Below are 19,761 nucleotides of genomic sequence, written 5' to 3'. Positions count from 1 at the left end.
TGGGCACTCCCCAGCTGCCCACGACTCTTAGTCTGCGGCTGAGGCCTCTGGAGCCTCTGGAGCCTTCCCCTTTCCATAATGGCATGTTAGTTGATGTAGGCGTTCAGGTCTCGTTTGGGCAGCCATGTTGATGAGACTCCACAGAGGTAGCTTTTCTATGTCTCTAGGAACTTTCTGTGGTTCTTGCCTGTGCAGGACTGCAGCAGGATGAAGGTGATGGTGCTAAGTTCCTCTAGAAACCGGTGGGGCTCATGAACAGTTGGTGGGATAGCTTAGTGAAGGGGTGGAGCTTCATGCTGACGGGCAAAATCGAGGTTGACTCTCCTGTAATGTTCTTTTATAGATTCTTCTCTCAGGGAAATCCTGGGTTATTTTGTTTCTTCAAGTTGCATGGTGGTCAAGGAATGATAAGCAAAATTGCCCTCTGCCCTTCCTCTGCTACAGCAGACACACACACACACACACACACACACACACACACAGACACACACGCACACACACAGACACACACATGCACACACACACAGACACACACAGACACACACGCACACACACAGACACACACATGCACACACACACAGACACACACGCGCGCGCGCACACGCACAGACACACATGCACAGACACACACGCACACACACACACAGACACACGCACATACACAGACACACACGCACGCACGCACGCATGCACACACGGTGGAGCACAGCACAGCATTGGCATCAGCAGTATTACTTCCAAGCTTAGGCTTCGACTTCTGCAGCATGGGCCATGTCTCAGATACTTTTCTGTTGCTGTGAACAGACACCATCACCAGGGTAACTCATAGAGGAATTTAGTGGTGGCTTACTTAGTTTCAGAGGGTGAATCAGTGAGCGCAGATAGGCAGGCAGGCATGTTGTTGGAGCAGTTGAGAGCTTACATCTGACCCACAAGCACAAGACAGAGAATGCTAACTGTTCATGGCTTGGGCTTTTGAAACCTCAAAGCCCATTCCCTAGTGACACTTCTCTTCCAACAAGGCCACACCCCATAATTCTTTCCAAACTATTACACTAAGGACCAAGCATTCAACTATATGGCCTATGGGGTTCACTCATTTAAACCACCACAGGGCAGCCATGGAAACCAGAGGCAGTGGCGTTAAGGATCCAGAAGGCAAGGGACTTCATGGGAACATGCTCCAGTCCTGTCCTCTAACATGTCCAGGGTCCTCACAGCTTCCCCTTCTTGAAGACCTAGGTGCAAGTTTGGACTTTATAGTAAAAAATATTCCTCCCCATGATCAGATGTACTTGCTGGTGTGACATAAACTGGCATCCACGACCCAACTACAATGACTTGCTGAGACTGGTGTGCTGGGCCTGGCTGACAGGATTGGAGGGACAGTGACTTGCATACCTGCTCCAGCAGCACTCCTCCACAACCTGGATGGTGTAGGTGCCCTGAAGACTCCACAGAACTGGTGATTTAAGCAGCTTTATTGTCTCTTGCCCTTAGTACCACATCCTCAAGACAATGGCTGCTGGACCAGAGCTGGTCTCTGGATGGCTGCATTTTCACTGCCTTTCCACTTCAGCACTCCCAATGGCATGGTGACCTGCCTGTTGGTCCTCTTCCCATGGTACTAGTACCCATGTGGGGGAGTAGCGCCTTGTGCTTGTGGATCCGATGTAAGCTCTCAACTACTGCTCCAGCCTCCCACATGTTGGAAAGTACGCAGCGCTCCCCACGGGGGAGTGTTTTGCCTTTTACCTTGCCCACAGGGTACTTGCATCCCTGGAAATTATCAGTAGTATCATGAATGTACTGCTGAACTGGGTACAGTGTTTTGGGGAAGAGCACCCTCTGTTCTGAGCCCTGTGATCACAGAGCACTGTGACTCCACCACCCATGGGTGCTCCCTAGGTCTCAAGACTCTCAGTGCATGTGAGTTGTAGAGTAGGCACTGTAGTACTAAGCAGAAGACGGCTGCTTGGTCTTGGACATCTCCTTCTGTGTGTTGTATGATCCTAACTAAGGATGACTGTGGGGTTTCCTGGTGGATCTGTGGTCTCCTGATATCACGCCCACCAAGCAGGCCCTCAGTTTCATCTTTGGTCCAGGATGCTGAGAACATTTCTAATGGACAAGAAGAGCCCAGGGCCTGTAGGATGGTCCAACCCTGAACTTGGGCCCAGAAGCCGTTTCAGCCAGATGCTCTCCCCGAGGTTCCTGTCATGACAGGCCCTCTCTCCTTCTTTACTGTAAACGAAAACACTGTGAGGTGCTTCCTAGACTACTTTCCCCTTCTGATTATTTGCTGAGACTCTTTTCTAGCCTACACTGAGTTCCTTCGACAGTACTCAGGCTCTCCTCAGTCCCATTGGTTTTTTCTTACAGTGTTCCGGAGCTAGTGACTTCTGATGCTGACGTACCGGGAACCTTTCACATTTAAAGGCAAGGGCAGCTTGTAGCCCACGCTTCCAGCTGGCTTTATGAGTGGTCTAGCCTAGAGGACCATCACTCTTACCTCCGACTGTCAGGGGTATGGTAGCAGAGATACTTGCCTGGAGGGACTAGGGATTGCCTGTATCCCTGAATGTATCTGGAGAGTTGCATAGGGGCGTTTGGGTCAGTCATAGAATGGGGATCTGCTTAACTTACTGCCTACAGAAACGGTAATGCCTAACCAGGCCGGTGTGGAGGGTCTGAGCCTGCTAGGGGTTCTGGTGTAAACTACCCACCAGCCTCATTTCAGGGAAGTGTTGCTCTTGCAGAAAGTTCCCAGGTCTGCTCAGAGTACCCACTGTGCTTTGGGTTTGTGTTTCCTGTGAGTTTTTAATCGATCTGTACACAAATGTTCAAATGCTAGGTTCAGAGACAGACAGCAGAGGGGTCTGTTGTGTGTTTTTGACACTATAGAGGTGATCCAAGCCATGTGTTGATGTACATGTGTGTGTAAGGGGATCAGGGGAGGGGAGGGGAGGAGAGACAGAGGGAGACAGAGAGAGAGAGAGATAGACAGACAGAGAGAGAGAGAGAGAGAGAGAGAGAGAGAGAGAGAATGAACACAGGATTTGTAAACTCTGAAGAATCATGGTCTTTTGGTCTTCTACAAATACACTGTTAACACGGCAGAGGGAGAGCCCCAAAGGAAGCCGTTGCTGGAGGCCCCAAGCCTAGCTGATACATGACTGTTCCAGCCACACTATCCTGACATGTCTTTGGGAAGTGGTCACATGGACAGTGTCTAGAGTAGAATGAAGTGGGCAGTCCATCTTATGTGCAGCACCTGTACTATGTTCAGATGTAAATCAGCAGAGTGTAGTGGGAAAAGCTCGGTCTACACATTTGAGCGAGCTGTGGTCTCCGGCATTCTAAGTGATGAGAGGGAGGGGAGGAGGTAGACGCATAGGCTCTCCTGCACTCAGCATCTCAGTGGAAGTCCCAGAGGGGTGTGATTCTGAGCATCCTGCCGTCCAGGGACCTGCCACCTGCACTCAGGTGACATGGCTGCAGAACAAGACATAAGTAAAGGACTTTGCTGAAATCCAAGAAAAAAGAAGAAAAGAACCTCATAAAAAGTAGAACATGGGGCTGATGAGATGGCTCAGCGGGTAAGAGCACTGACTGCTCTTCCAAAGGTCCTGAGTTCAAATCCCAGCAACCACAAGGTGGCTCACAACCACCCGTAATGAGATCTGATGCCCTCTTCTGTTACTTCTGAAGACATACAGTGTAGTTATGTATAATTAAAAAAAAAAAAAAGTAGCACGTGGGCTGGGGAGATGGTTCAGTGGTCGAGTGCTTGCTTGCAAGCCTGAGGCCCTTAGTTGGATTTCCAAAAGCCATGTGAAAAAAACCAACTCCAAAACAGCGTATTAAAAACAGTCAGTGGAGGCCGGGCAGTGGTGGTGCACGCCTTTAATCCCAGCACTCGGGAGGCAGAGGCAGGCGGATTTCTGAGTAGCCAGCCTGGTCTACAAAGTGAGCTCCAGGACAGCCAGGGCTACACAGAGAAACCCTGTCTCGAAAAACGAAAAAAAAAACAAACAAAAAAACAAAACCAAACCTTACACCTTCCTCAAGTAGAATTACAAAAAGACGGAGTTGTGGGATTTTTTTTCCTTTCTCCTTTTTTCCTTTTTTTTTTTTTTTTTTTTTTTTACAGCGATGCAGTGGCTGAAATCACTACTAATGATTACATATTTTGAAAGCTATATAAGACAGAAGTAACTAGTATTTACCTTGTGTTAGATTCCTCTTAAAACATTGCCACGAAGGACTGTGTAGTGGCTATTCCTGGTTGTCAACTTGACAATATTTGGAATGAACTACAATCCGGAATTGGAAGGCTCACCAGTGACCCTTATCTGGAGGCTTGGAGATCCTTATCTGGATCTTGGTTTGAAGATCTTGAGCCATAGTGGCTATGGATTCCAGAAGATTGAATCTCCGAGTTAAGGAACACACCTTTAATCTGGGCTATGCCTTTCATCTGGGATTAAAGGTGTGGTGGAACACACCTTTAATCTGGGCTATGCCTTTCATCTGGGATTAAAGGTGTGGTGGAACACACCTTTAATCTGGGCTACACCTTTTGCTGGAGACAATATAAGGACATTGGAAGAAGGGAGTCTAGCTCTTGCTCTTGCTCCTGCTCCTTCGCCTGCTTGCTGCGTGAGACTGAGTAACTGCTAGATCCTTGGACTTCCATTCACAGCTGTGACTGAACGATTGTTGGGAATTGAGCTGCCGACTGTAAGTCATCAATAAATTCCTTTATTATCTAGAGACTATCCATAAGTTCTGTGACTCTAGAGAACCCTGACTAATACAGACTGGAAGAGCTATATAGGTAGTTAAGAGCCTATTTGTAAAAGATTTCAGTTTAGTTCCCAGTACCCATGATGGGGGGCTCTAGGGCACTTACTGGGATGTCTGGAGGAAACCCCTACCAGCAGCCACATTTCAGGGGAAAGTTTCTTTGGCTGAAGGGTCTATCTAGTCTCTTATGGATTCTGTGGGTGCCTGCACTCATGTGCGCATACCCACACACAGGTGCATACACATATATATAGGTAATTAACAATAAAAATATGTAAAAAATGTTGACTGTCATTTGATTCTGAGGAACTCCAATGCTGAGTGACCCAGCAGTTAGAGGTCTGTGTTTGTCTTTAAATAATGCGTGTTTGCAATAACTATAAAAGAATTTACATCATGCTTATATTTCTTTAAGCTCACTTTAGACCCCTGAAATAAGACTTGTTTCATATCTTGTATTTTTGCCCTAATAGCTGATGTTCCGTAAAATGCGAGGCTTAAGCGAGTTTCCAGAGAATGTTGCCACCATTGGTGATGTCCTGTCCCACCTGACCTCCTCAGTGGACCTAGACTTCGGTGCCCATCAACCCCTCCATGTGACAATGCTGCCCAACCCCTCACATCTGGAAGCTGTTAACCCCGTGGCTGTAGGGAAAACTCGTGGCAGGCAGCAGTCTCGGGAAGATGGGGACTACTCCCCGAATGGTTCTGCTCAGCCTGGGGACAAAGTCATATGCCTGCAGGTACGTGGAGTTTTTTTGGGGGGAGGGGGGGACCTGAAAGAACAATGGATTGGTAGATATGACAGGCTACTGTAGCTGTTTAAGAGGAAAGTGGAATGACATTTTGAGAAAAGAGAATTCTGGGCTTTAAAAAAATATGTTTGGGGGCTGGTGAGATGGCTCAGTGGGTAAGAGCACCCGACTGCTCTTCCGAAGGTCCAGAGTTCAAATCCCAGCAACCACATGGTGGCTCACAACCATCTGTAACGAGATCTGATTCCCTCTTCTGGAGTGTCTGAAGACAGCTACAATGTACTTACATATAATAAATAAATAAATCTTTAAAAAAAAATATGTTTGGTAAAAATTTTCATGATACATTTATTATTTGCATTAGGTTTTTGGTTTTGGTTTTGGTTTTGGTTTTTTTTTTTTTTTTTTTTTTTTTTGGTTTTTCAAGACAGGGTTTCGCTGGGCGTGGTGGTGCACACCTTTAATCCTAGCGCTCGAGAGGCAGAGGGAGGCGGATTTCTGAGTTCGAGTTGAAAAAAAAAAAAAAAAAAGACAGGGCTTCTCTGTAGCCCTGGCTGTCCTAGAACTCACTTTGTAGACCAGGCTGGCCTCGAACTCAGAAATCCGCCTGCCTCTGCCTCCCAAGTGCTGGGATTGCGTTAGGTTTTAAATGAAAAGCTGCCGGCGCCAACCACCTTGTCTGCCAGGCTTCATGATGACATTCTGATCTAGTGGCTTTGAGTGGTAGAATCCTTTCAGAATAGCATTGTAATTTTCTACTTCTGTTCTGCTCTTGCCTCCTGTACCTTGGCTTTAATGTGTGCTGCCTCCTTCCTCTTTTCTGTTCATGGCAGCAGGCGGGCAGGATTTGGTGACGGGAGCTCCTTCTCTCTGTCTCTTCAGCGGTGAGTGAGTGGGGAGAGGAGAAGGTCAGAGGTGTGCACTGTTCCTCATAGATGTGTGTTTGTGTGGTGTGTGTGGTATGTGTGATGTGTGTATGGGTGGTCTGTGTGTGGTGTGTATGTGTGTGTGTATGGGGTGTGTGTGTTGTGTGTGTGTATGGGGTGTGTGTGTTGTGTGTGTGTATGGGGTGTGTGTGTTGTGTGTGTATGTGTGTTTGTGTATGGTGTGTGTATATATGTGTGTGTGTGTGTGTGTTGCGAGTTTGTGTATGATGTGTGTATGTTGTGTATGTGTGTGGTATGTGTATGTGGTATGTGTGTGTGTGGTGTGTATGTGTGTATATGTATGTGTGTATATGTATGTTGTGGGGGGGACGTGGTATGTGTGTGTGTTGTGTGTGTGTGAGGTGTTGTATGTGTGTGTGTGTGGTATGTGTTTGTGTATGATATGTGAATGTATGTGTGGTGTGGGGGGGGTGGTATGTATGTGTGTTGTGTGTATGATGTGTGTATGTGTGTTGAGTGTTTATGTGTGTGTGTAGTGTGTTATGTGTGTGGTGTGTGTGTACTGGACAACATGCATGTGTAGGCTAGAGGACAGTTTGTGGAGTCAGTTCTGTCTTCCGTCTTTATGAGGATCCCAGAGGCCTCACCTCAGGTCACTGAGTGTGGGAGGGGAGCACTTTCACCCCCTGTGTCAGCTCACGCACCCTGTTTCTGTTTTCATGCAGAATTTCCTAGAGCTGAAACTGGCCCAGAGCCCAGTGGCGGAGTGCTTGCTTGGGAGGCATGAGGCCCTGGGTTCAATCCCTAGCATAGAAAAAAGCAATCCCTAGGTCGGTGTTTTCATTGCGTATGTAGTAGCCATTCCTCCCAGTCTTCTGCTGTTGATGCTAAAATGTTGTGAAATGGGGGAGTCAGGTCCAGCGTGCAGGGAGAAATGGGCAGGGGCTCTTTGAAGAGTACTTTTCAGATGAGTCTGAACACACGGAGAAGTCCTGGAAGCTTCTGTTTTTATGTCAGGAGAGCTGTGAGAGGGTGGTGGCTCGGGCTCCCGTTGGGATTCTCACGCAGTTTGTTTCAATCCGAAAACCTAACCTTACTGATTCCTGACTTCCTGCCCGGGATGAACGTTCCAGGTCCACGGTGACGCTTCCTTCTGCGGTCAGGGGATTGTCCTTGAGACGTTCACACTCTCTAATCTTCCACACTTCAGAATTGGTGGGAGCATCCATCTAATTGTCAATAACCAGCTGGGCTACACCACTCCTGCAGAGAGAGGAAGGTCGTCCTTATACAGCTCTGATATCGGTACGTCGCTCACTGGAATTGCCATTGCTGTCAGCCAGACAAGGAATTTGTAGAGAAACATCTAGTTTGTTTTTTTATAATTGGTTTTTGAATTATTTATTTTATGTATAGGAGTACACTGTAGCTGTCTTCATGCACACCAGAAGAGGGCTTCAGATCTCATTAGAGATGGTTGTGAGCCACAATGTGGTTGCTGGGAATTGAACTCAGGACCTCTGGGAGAGCAGTCACTGCTCTTAACCACTGAGCCATCTCTCTAGTGCCTTAATTTTTTTTTTTTTCAAACAAGGTGTCACTGTGTAACTCTGGAGCTTGCTATTCTGTAAGCCAGGCTGGCCTGGAACTCACAGAGATCCACCTGCCTCTATCTCCCTACCTTAGTTATTGTTCTGTTGGTATGAAGATACACCATGACCAAGACCAAGGCAACTTAGAAAAGAAACCACTTAGTTGGGGGCTTGCTTTTGGGTTCCGAGGGTGACTCCATGCTGGTGGGACACACGGTGCTGGAGCAGTAGCTGAGAGCTAACAGCTACCCTGCACTCATGTGGCAGAGAGAACAAGAGACTGGGCCTGGAGTGGGCTTTTGAAATTTCAAAGCTCACCTCTATTGACAAACCTTTCCCAATAGGGCCGCACCTCCTAATCCTTCTTAAACAGTCCACCAACTAGAAACCAAATATTGAAATACATAAGCCTTAGGTAGGCCTTTCCAATTCAAACCACACTTGCAAGTGCTAGAATTCAATTTTAATTTCTTGAAGTTAGATATGGTCAGTAGTTGCCAATAATTAGCAATTTAATATTTTTTGTTTGAGTATGCTGTTTCTTTTATATGATGTTAGTTGAACACAGGGCGTTGTGAGTGGTAGGCAAGCCATCTACCATAGAGCTGTATTAGAGGGTTGTGTGTATCAGACACACATCCACAGAGCTATACTGCAGCCTCAACTGTAAGCGTTTAAGGAGATAAGACAAAGATGGAGCTGAGTGTTCCATCCCACATTATTACATAGTCAATTGAATTATCTGGTAGAAACCAACCAAACAACAACAACAACAAAACTTCATGCAGTTGGTGCGATACGAGAGTAATTATCTTCAGACTATTTGAACTTAGAGTGCTCAGAGTTTGAGTGAAAAAGGCTGTGTTCACTCATCACATTTACTAAAACAGTCTAGTTAGAAATAAGTTGTGAATAATCAAAGTCAACTTATTTTGATCTGTGCCAATAGCAGTCTTAGCAGTATGTCAGGGCATTTACTGTTCACCCATAGCACATAAAACTATAACAGGAACTGTCGTCCAGTCTCATAATTAGAGTCTGGACTGATGGCTTTTGGATTGTCTGGCAATCCAAAAGATATTCCGGAACTCTCTCGGGAGAAAATCTTATTTTAGGATTCATGCTTTAATGATCTTTTGTCTTAGGGAGAAAGATGATTACAATGATAACAATAACAAAATGATGTTAACGGTCATTGTACAAGGTACCACGAAACAGTAGCACTTTATATTTGTTAGTTCAGGAACTCTTGACAGTGCCACTCAGAGTCTAAGCTAGACTCATTTACTTATTTATTTATTTGTTTATTTAATTTTGAAGTTTTATCTTTTTATTTTTATTTTGTGTGTGTGTGTGTGTGTGTGTGTGTTTTGTCTGCTTTGTATGTGTGTGTATGTCTGTGTACCACATGCTTGGTACTAAAAGAGTGTTGGATCTCCCTGGGACTGCCATTACAGACAGTTGTGAGCCACTATGTGGGGTGCTGGGACTCAAAGCTAGGTCCTCTGGAAGAGCAGTCAGTGACTTAAGCATGCTCACTGGCCTCTTGACAGACTTCTATCCTTTCCCGTGTCCCACAGTAAGTCATGGATCTGAGACTAGTCAGCTGAATTCCAGAGCTTGCATACGAAGTTGCAGGACTGTCTTCCCACTCAGGCAAGTGGGCCTTGGAAACATCTCATGATAGCCCATGGCAACTGCCCTTGCTCTTTTTTTAATCTTTGTCCTCTCTTCTTTAGGAAAGCTCGTAGGCTGTGCCATCATCCATGTCAATGGAGACAGCCCAGAGGAAGTGGTCCGAGCGACACGCCTGGCTTTTGAATATCAGCGCCAGTTCCGCAAGGATGTGATTGTTGATTTGTTATGCTATAGGCAGTGGGGTCATAACGAGCTAGACGAGCCTTTCTTCACCAACCCAGTCATGTACAAAATCATCAGGTACAGCCAGAAGCTTTCCTTTAAAACCCATGCTAACTCCTCCTCCTCCTCCTCTCCCTCCTCCTCTCTCTCCACCTCCTCTCCTCCTCCCCTTCCTCCTCCTCTTGCTCCTCCTCCTCTTCCTCCTCTTCTTTCTCTCATCATCATCAATCAATTATTGGCTTATTCTTTTGGTGATGGAGATTCAACTTAGAGCTGTGTGTGTGAGTATGTGTGTGTGTGTGTGTGTATACATATGTGGAGGTCAGAGGACAACTTGTGGTAATTGGTTCTCTCCATGTTGGTTGTTTGAATACAATCCAGGTGTCCATATCAGCTGAACCTTCTGCCAGCCTGCATCCCTTTATCTTCCGATAGATATTTTGAAGTGGGATGAACACGTGAACAAGTGGGATGTGCCTGTCCTATAGAAACCGTAGTGGTCACTTTACAAGGCTCAGGAGTGCCCCTTATTATTATACACTTTTCTTCATTAAGTAGAGAAAGGGCAACTTTACATACTTAGCAATTGGCAAGACTGGGTAAGAGAACTTGGGTAAAGCCCTGATTGAGGCTAGTTAGGATGACTCTGGCAGAGTTAGGAGTGGGACTTCCATGATTCCATGATTCATTTCTTTAGACTGTACCCAAGTACCTACTTCTACCTTGAGAGGAAATAGCTTGAAAAATTGTGTGTGTGTGTGCATGTGTGTGCGTGTGTGTGTGTGTGTGTGTGAGAGAGAGAGAGAGAGAGAGAATGAATGAATGAATGAATGAATGAATGTGGGGAAGGTAGAAGCAGCCTCAGGAATGCCAGTCACCTCCTTTGACACAGGGTTTTCCAGTGGCCTACAGTTTACCAATTAGGTTAGACTAGCTAGCATCTCCAGCAGTTTTATGTTATTTTAACTGATGTGTGTTTGTTTATCTGTGTGAATATGTATACACATGTGTGTGAGCAGGTTCCCACAGAGGCTAAAAGAGTGTGACTGGTCACTTAGAGCTGGAGTTACAAGCATTTGGGAGCTACCTAACATGGGTGCTGAGACTCGAACTCATATCCTTTTGAGAGAGCAACACATAGGCTTAAACTCTTGAGGTAAATTGTGTTTTGTAAAGATGTATTTATTTATTTCATGTAAGTGAGTACACTGTAGCTGTCTTCAGACACACCAGAAGAGGGCATCCGATCCCATTACAGATGGTTGTGAGCCACCATGTGGTTGCTGGGAATTGAACTCAGGACCTCTGGAAGAGCAATCAGTGCTCTTACCCGCTGAGCCAGTCCCCTTCAGTATTTAAATATAACAATTCTGAGGCATGTAATATATTACGGTAGTTTACAGCCACTGTGTCTGTCTAGTTCTAGGACTTTTAAGGATGATGACCTCCTGCAGTGCTCTTGGCAGTGATTCTCTTAGAATTGTGCGTATTAGCTCAACCCGTCTCTATTTTCCACCACTCATTTCTAACAGAGCCCGCAAGAGCATTCCTGATACCTACGCAGAGCACCTCATTGCCAGTGGACTCATGACCCAGGAGGAGGTTTCCGACATAAAAACCTCCTACTATACCAAGTTAAATGACCACTTGGCCAATGTGGCCCACTACAGCCCCCCGGCCACTAACCTGCAGGCCCGCTGGCAGGGCCTGGTGCAGCCAGAAGCATGTGTCACCACCTGGGACACAGGGGTGCCTCTAGAGCTGCTGCGGTTTATTGGTGTGAAGTCCGTGGAGGTTCCAGAGGAACTGCAGGTGCACAGCCACCTTCTAAAGATGTATGTTCAGGTAGGAAGCCTTGACGTCACCCCTCGCGAAGAAACTGATGTTCTAATGTTTTCAGTTGCTAAGAAATATTTTTTTTTTATTTAGATTTATTTATTTATCATATGTAAGTACACTGTAGCTATCTTCAGACATTCCAGAAGAGGGCATCAGATCTCATTACGGATGATTGTGAGCCACCATGTGGTTGCTGGGATTTGAACTCAGGACCTTTGGAAGAGCAGTCAGTGCTCTTACCCGCTCAGCCATCTTGCCAGCCCTGCTAAGAAATATTTATTGTATGTTATTCAGTTGTGGAGAAATACTTACTGTATGTTATTGGGTTGTAGCAACTGATGCTCGTGTTGGTTTCAGAACTTTGGTTCAGTTGATTTGGATTTTCTTCACTTCTGTTCTTCTCTATGGGATTTTATGTATGGTGAGCACATTATATATATGAGAAATGTATGCTCATTAGAAAAATACAGAAATATGCCTGATTGATTTAACTAGTGAACAGAAAACATTATAATTCTTCCAGAAAGCTTAAATAAAGTAATGGAAATAAACACACATACCCCAAAGATGACCATTAAACATACTTAGGTTTTACATACTGTCTTCTGTTAGACATCCTGGTTTGCCCATGGCTGGTGTTTTGGTTTTTTTTAAAGATTGATAGATTGATTGATTACATGTAAGTACACTGTAGCTGTCTTCAGACATTCCAGAAGAGGGAGTCAGATCTCATTATAAATGGTTGTAAGCCACCATGTGGTTGCTGGGATTTGAACTTCGGACCTTCGGAAAAGCAGTTGGGTGCTCTTACCCACTGAGCCATCTCACCAGCCCCGCTGGTGGTTTTTTTTTTACAGTGTGGGAGTTTCTGTTGTTAAAATTGGAAAAACAATTAGTTAAAGGCTTTAACTTCCTTAAGCATGAATGTAGAACAGTGGTTTGTGAGCTTGGCCATTTTGGGGGTTAAATAACCTTTTCACAGGGGTCACCTAAGACCACCAAAGCCACAGAGATTTACATTATGCTTCAAAACAGCAGCAAAATTACAAACATGAAGCAGCAACAGAAATAATTATGACTGGGGGGGGGGGTTCAGCACAACGTGAGGAACCATTAAAGGGTCGCAGTTTTAGGGAGGTTGAGAACCACTGATGTAGGAACCGTGCCCTCTGAATTATTTTAAAACAATACCTTTGTTTTTAAGTTTTTATTTTAGCAGACCCTTTAATGCTTTAAATTTTTTAATTTATTTTTATTTGGTGTGCATTGGTGTTTTGCTTGCATGTATGTCTGTGAGGATGCCAGAGCCACTGGAACTGGAGGCATAGACAGTTGTTAGCTGAGATGTAGGTGCTGAAAATTGAACCCGGGTCCTCTGGAAGAGTAGCCAGTGCTCTTCACCTCTGAGCTATCTCTCCAACCATATTTCAGCAGAATTCTTACAAGCAAATCACACTCACCATCTGACTTATATAGGAAATTTGAAGCTGGAGAGATGGTCTGTTAAGAGCACTGGATGCTCTTTCCTAGGATCTGGGTTCAGTGTCTGGGACCCACATGGTGGCTAATAACCAACTGTAGCTCCAATTTCCAGAGAGCTAACCCTTGTTCTGGTCTCTTGGGCATCAGATATGCGTATGATATAGATACATGCATGTAAGCAAAGCACGCATACATAAAATAAAATAAAATAAAATAAATCTTTAAAAGAAGAAATGGAGAATTACAGGTCAGGTTTCCTCTCTTCTTCCATTACCTCACTCCCCAGCAGGGTGACTCCTTCCTGAGTACACACTCATCTTACGGTTTTAAAACTGGATCACACAGAGGATTTGCCTATCACATGTAAAGCCCTGGGTTCTGTCCCCAGTGCTGGAGCAGAAAAGACCAAGAGAAGAAAAAGACAGAAAAGGATATGGATTCTTTTAAGAATTATTTTTAAAATTAGATTTATTCATTTTATTTTATATGTATGAGTGTTTTGCCTGTGTGTGCATATGTGCCACCTGTATGCGCCGCAGAGGTCAGATAAGGGTATCAAATCCCCTGGAACTGGAATTATAGATGGTTGTGTAATACCCTTGTACTGGCTAGTTTTGTGTCAACTTGACACAGCTGGAGTTATCACAGAGAAAGGAGCTTCAGTTGAGGAAATGCCTCCATGAGATCCAACTGTAAGGCATTTTCTCAATTAGTGATCAAGGGGGAAAGGCCCCTTGTGGGTGGGACCATCTCTGGGCTGGTAGTCTTGGTTCTATAAGAGAGCAGGCTGAGCAAGTCAGGGGAAGCAAGCCAGTAAAGAACATCCCTCCATGGCCTCTGCATCAGCTCCTGCTCCCTGACCTGCTTGAGTTCCAGTCCTGACTTCCTTGGTGATGAACAGCAGTATGGAAGTGTAAGCCGAATAAACCCTTTCCTCCCCAACTTGCTTCTTGGTCATGATATTTGTGCAGGAATAGAAACCCTGACTAAGACAACCCTTTACACATTGGGACTCCAGCCTGGGTCCTCTGCACGGGAAAGAAGTATTCTTACCGGCTGAGCCATCTCTCCGGCTATAGATTTTTAAAAGGTTTATCTTAGAGCTAGAGAGATGGCTCAGTTAAGAGCACTAACTGCTCTTCCGGAGGGCCTGAGTTCAATTCCCAGCAACCACATTGTGGCTCACAACCATCTGTAATGAGATCTGATTCCTTCTTCTGGTGTGTCTGAGGACAGCTCCGGCATACTCACATACATAAAATAAAACTTTAAAAGTTTGTTTTATTGTCTTCCTTCTTGCAGTCAAGAATGGAGAAGGTGAAGAATGGAAGCGGTCTAGACTGGGCCACCGCAGAGACACTTGCCTTGGGCTCCTTACTCGCTCAAGGTCAGACATTTCCCTGTAGCATCATGGCTAGCAGAAAATGCTCTGAGCTCCATGAGTTACATGTCATCTTCTGGGTTTCAATGGCCACTTGCCACTTTCATTGATTAGAGGTTTGGTTTTTTTTTTTTGGTTTTTCAAGACAGGGTTTCTCTTTATAGCCCTGGCTGTCCTGGAACTCACTTTGTAGACCAGGCTGGCCTCAAACTCAGAAATCTGCCTGCCTCTGCCTCCCGAGTGCTGGAATTAAAGGCGTGCACCACCATGCCTGGCTTGAGGTTTTTTTTGTTTTGTTTTGTTTTGTTTTTTAAGTTTTATTTATTTTATGTATCTGAGTACACTGTCTCTGTCTACCAGAAGAGGGCACTGGGTCTCGTTACAGATGGTTGTGAGCCACCATGTAGTTGCTGGGAATTGAACTCAGGACCTCTGGAAGAGCAGTCAGTGCCCTTAACCGCTGAGCCATCTCTCCAGCCCAGATTAGAGGGTTTCTAAATGTGTTCCCCGATGATACTCCTTAGTTGTAAGGCATTCGGAACACTTTTATCAGAGTATAGACAAAGGTGCAGTCATAACTGGATACCGGGGCTCACTTCTGGATGTGCTAGGAAGATATGTTTCTTTAAAAATTGTAGGGCCAGAAATGACTCTTCATTCTTACAAATGTCACACTCACTATAGACCTTTGAATATAGTAAAGATACACACACACACACACACACACACACACACACACACACAGAGACTTATTGCTTTTAATAAGGTGACTCAATTATCCTAAGAAAAATTCTCAGAATGCACGGTGTATAACATATCAGAGAGCTATGTGTGGCAGTACATATATTTTTTAAAGTTTTAGAAACAGGATTTACTTATTATGTATACAGTGTTCCGTCTGCATGTATGCCTGCATACTGACGAGGGCAGCAGATCTCATTATAGATGATTATGAGCCATCATGTGGTTGCTTGTTATTGAACTCAGGACCTCTGGAAGAGCAGCCTCTGAGCCATCTCTCCAGCCCATATCTTTAGCCAAGCTCCACAGGAGACTGAGCCTCAGAGGTTAAGACTAGTGTGCACAGTGTTGGTAGATCTTGTCTTGTTTTTATGTTGTTCATTCACAGCAATCTTTTTGTTCGCCCCCACTTGCTTGCTTCAGGTTTCAATGTTCGTCTGAGCGGCCAAGATGTTGGCCGTGGGACTTTTAGTCAAAGGCATGCCATGGTGGTTTGCCAGGACACTGATGATGCCTACATCCCGCTGAACCACATGGACCCCAACCAGAAGGGTTTTCTGGAGGTAAGATGTTTATGTATAAAATCTACGTATCCACGTGCCAGGGTGCCGACTCTTACGTAGTCCAGGCTGCTTTCAGACTCCCCAGTAGCTGGAGATGGCCTGGAATTCCTCTCCATTCTGACTGTACCGCTCAAGTGCTGGAGATTATGGGCATGTGAGCCCACTTAAAAGGTGAGGATTCTTAAAGCAGCTGAATTCAGATGTCAGAAACTTTATGTTTAGTACTTTTTTAAAATAAAGGAGTTCTGAGTGGAAGACCATGGAACTCTGTCAACTTGGAAGAAACAAGTGAGAGCCATATTGGAACCGGGACTGGAGGACTAGCAATTACTCTGGCTGCCTATCTGTCATTAATTAAGTCATGGCACGTAGATGGGAAGTCAACATTGCAGACTGTAAACTGTTGTGATTTGTTAAAGTCAGTCAAGGATGTGCAGAGGAAGCCAACACTCTAGCCTATGAAATAAAACAGAATACAATAGAAACACTTCCTCCAGGTTGTCTTGCTCCGCAGGCATTTCTTTGGATATCTAAGGTTTTAAGGACAGTGTCTTTATATTCTTGTGTCTCCAACAATTACCTTAGTGGGCAGCCCATGATATTTATGGAAACAAATTATTCCTTTAATGTAAATATAATAGTCTATCACCTTCTTTCCTATTCTAGGTTTTGGTTTGAGGATATAACCTGTGTGTTTGTCGGGGCTGGGGAGATAGCTCAGTCAGTCAGTCAGGTCTTCCTATGCAAGCAAGAGTCATTCCTTAGCACCCAGTAAAAAGCCAGGCATGGCAGATCCCAGCACCAGGGAGGTAAAGACCGGAGGATCCAGGGCCTTACTTGCCAGCGGGTCTAGCTGAATCTACGAGCCTCAGGTTCAGTGAGCTATTCTACCTTAAAAATTAAGGTGGGCGGGGCGTGGTGGCGCACGCCTTTAATCCCAGCACTTGGGAGGCAGAGGCAGGCGATTTCTGAGTTCGAGGCCAGCCTGGTCTACAGAGGTGGAAGAAGCTGCGGGTTTCAAGCTCTCTCCTCTCTCTGGCTTGGTGAATGCTATATAAGGAGATAAGGAGACAGATCCCATTTTTTACTTTTTCTAAAAACCCGTCTTTGGATCAAGACACATTTGTGTGAACCGGGGTAGGGGTGTTGAGTGTATGTCCTCCCATCTCCACCTCAACGTAGGTTTTCTCTCAACTGAGATTTGCTATTTCGTATCCGTTTTGATACACAAGGGCCTTGGCACATGCCTCAGCGCCTGCTTAATCAGCGAGAGGGACAGCCTGGGCTACAGAGTGAGACCCTGTTTCAAACAGAATTCTTTGTCAGACAAATGCAGAATTATCTTTTTAAATTGGGTATAAAAGGAATGTTTTCCTCATCCCTAGCCCTTTGAAGGCAAATTGCCGACCTGACCCTCTGCGCCACCCCCTCCCCCCAGAGGTTTATATCCCTGCAGTGCTTTACTATATATAATACGGCTCTGCACATTCCGGCAGTGCTTTACTATATATAATACGGCTCTGCACATTCCTCTGCCTCATTATTAGGTTAGCAACAGCCCCCTGTCAGAAGAGGCTGTCCTGGGATTTGAATATGGGATGAGCATCGAAAGCCCCACGTTGCTGCCCCTCTGGGAAGCTCAGTTTGGCGATTTCTTCAATGGAGCCCAGATCATCTTTGACACATTCATCTCAGGAGGTTGGTGTTAGCGAGCAGCTGGGTGGTGGCTGGGAAAGGGGCCAGCGCTGCCTCTGAGATCCTCCGAGCCGCAGCTTCTCCAGAGAGTCTGGGGGATTTCCTGCTTGTCTACAGCCGTGTGGCAGCTGTCAGGCCGTTGAATGGGCTTCTGGGAAGAAGAGTATCGTAGTTGTATTTCAGCATGTGGTCGTCGTCGTCGTCGTGTCCCCCCCCTTTTTTTTTCTTTTTTGGAGGAATGTGTCTGGCTGCAGGGAGCAGAGATGGGCCTGACAGCTCTTAGGCTATGTGGCTCCACACCTATGCTGGGACTGTGGAGTAGCATAATTAGCCAGCACCCTGTGGTCACACAGTGACACTGTGTAGCAATAACCAGCTCTCTGGGGTGACATGGTGACACTGTGTGGTATGGATTGATGACTCTATTAAAATCTGCAACTTTTCAGAAGAAAGAAAAGTGCTTGAGGGACCTAGATTTATGACGTGTTCATAAAGTACTTTGTGTGTGTTCATGCATGTGCAGCTATACATGTATGTGCAAGTGTACATGCATATGTATGTGTAGGTACATATGGAGGTACACGCATATGTATGTGTACATATGGAGGCCAGAGGTAAACTTCAGGTGTTATTTTTCAGGAACTATCCACCTTGTTTTGTTTCTAGTGTTGGTTTTTTGAAACAGGGTTTCTTTGTGTAACCCTGGCTGTCCTGGAACTCACTTTGTAGACCAGGCTGGCCTTGAACTCACAGAGCTCCATCTGCCTCTGCCATCAAAGAGCTGCGATTAGAGATGTGTGCTACCACTGCTGGCTCCACCTTGTTGTTTTAAGATAATCTCTAACATGACCTGGGGCTCACTGGTTAGGCTAAGGTAGGTGGCCAGCAAGCCCCAGGGGTCCCCCTGTCTCTGCTTCCCTGGTTTCCCAAGTCCCTGTTGGCTTTTCATGTGAGTGCTAGGATGACCTCAGGCCCTCCCACTCACACAGCAAGTCCTTTACAAACTGAGCTGTTTCCTCTGCCCCCAGAGGCTGCTCTCAAGTGTCTACTGCTCTCCTTTTGAGGACAGTGTGCAGTGGTGTCTGCTGCGCTGTGAGCAAGGCACGAGTTGCTTGCCTTTGCTCAGAGTTATTCAGTAGTGAAGTCAGAGCACCACAAATTGTCTGAGACCCTGGGATATTTACCATTGAGTCAGTCTTTCAGTCACCGAAGCCCAAAGCATTCGATGTCACAGATTCGCATGTTCAAGTGGGTGTTTCCATGTAAGTGTAGTATAGCAGAGCTAGAAGATGCACGAAATGAAAGCAGTTTGGAGGCTCAGGAACCACACTTGCATTTTGTTCCATCCCCTAAACCCGGTCTGTATACCTCCTGCTTCATAAAGAAACCCCGTCTTGTGCTTTCCCAGGAGAGGCCAAGTGGCTCCTGCAGAGTGGCCTCGTCATCCTCCTTCCACATGGCTATGATGGAGCTGGGCCTGAGCACTCATCTTGTCGGATAGAGCGCTTCTTGCAGGTATGTGTGTGGGGTGCCGCTGGATTCTACAAGACGTTTTCCTATTTGCTAGGTGCTTTACTCTTTCCCATGCTACCTCCTGTAGCAGCCTCATGTGCACTTTATCTGTAAGACTCTACGGCTAAGTGAAACCAGCTCACTGCAATGTGAATTCTCCTTGGAGGTGTAATGCCTCAGCCTTCGTAGTTTCACAGGGTCAAAAAAATATAAAGTGGCAAATAAAATGGTTTCTAAAGTCAGGCATGGTTGTGCATGGCGTGATTTAAGCTCTCAGGAGGCTAAGGAGGGGTGATTTCCTTTAGCTTTAGAGTAGGCAGGAGGTATATAGGAAGCTAGAGTCTAAAAACAGGGAGGGGGTTAGGAGGCAGGTTGAAGAGACAGCTTAGTAAGATGCTGGCTGTTTTACTTTTAAAAGTCAGGCATGTAATAGCAAAGTCAGTGAGGCAGAAGGCGGCAGGAGAACCCCTAGGGCTCACACCCCCCCATGCACGCACACCGACACACACACATTCACACACATTCACAGATACAGACACATTTCAGGTTGGAGGTGTAGCTCAGTGATAGAGTGCTTACCTAGCATTTGTGTGGCCCTCCTTCCATCCCTAGCACCATCTACACGACTGGGGGTGGTGGAGACCA

The 19,761-nt window shown here is 45.7% G+C and overlaps 1 protein-coding gene across 8 annotated transcripts in view; it reads left to right on the top strand.

Moving 5' to 3' along the window:
• Dhtkd1 (dehydrogenase E1 and transketolase domain containing 1) overlaps window positions 1–19,761 on the top strand; it is a 46,611-nt gene that overhangs the window by 13,409 nt on the left and 13,441 nt on the right. For 2 of the 8 annotated variants that reach the window (NM_001081131.2, XM_006497447.4), the window contains exons 5-12: window positions 5,283–5,552; window positions 7,585–7,756; window positions 9,783–9,981; window positions 11,436–11,748; window positions 14,527–14,611; window positions 15,770–15,909; window positions 17,457–17,607; window positions 19,013–19,119. In NM_001081131.2, the coding sequence (NP_001074600.1) occupies window positions 5,283–5,552; window positions 7,585–7,756; window positions 9,783–9,981; window positions 11,436–11,748; window positions 14,527–14,611; window positions 15,770–15,909; window positions 17,457–17,607; window positions 19,013–19,119 (1,437 nt within the window). Of the gene's footprint in view, window positions 1–4,239; window positions 5,553–6,397; window positions 7,757–9,782; window positions 9,982–11,435; window positions 11,749–14,526; window positions 14,612–15,769; window positions 15,910–17,456; window positions 17,608–19,012; window positions 19,120–19,761 lie in introns of those variants that run through there. The other 6 variants (XM_017316878.1, XM_017316877.1, XM_017316879.1 and 3 more) reach the window with 6 other exon arrangements.

Source organism: Mus musculus, chromosome 2 (assembly GCF_000001635.26).
Source record: "Mus musculus strain C57BL/6J chromosome 2, GRCm38.p6 C57BL/6J".
Classification (NCBI taxonomy): Eukaryota; Metazoa; Chordata; class Mammalia; order Rodentia; family Muridae; genus Mus; species Mus musculus.
The sequence above is the reverse complement of the archived record's forward strand: the minus strand, read 5'-3'. Positions and strand labels throughout refer to the sequence as shown.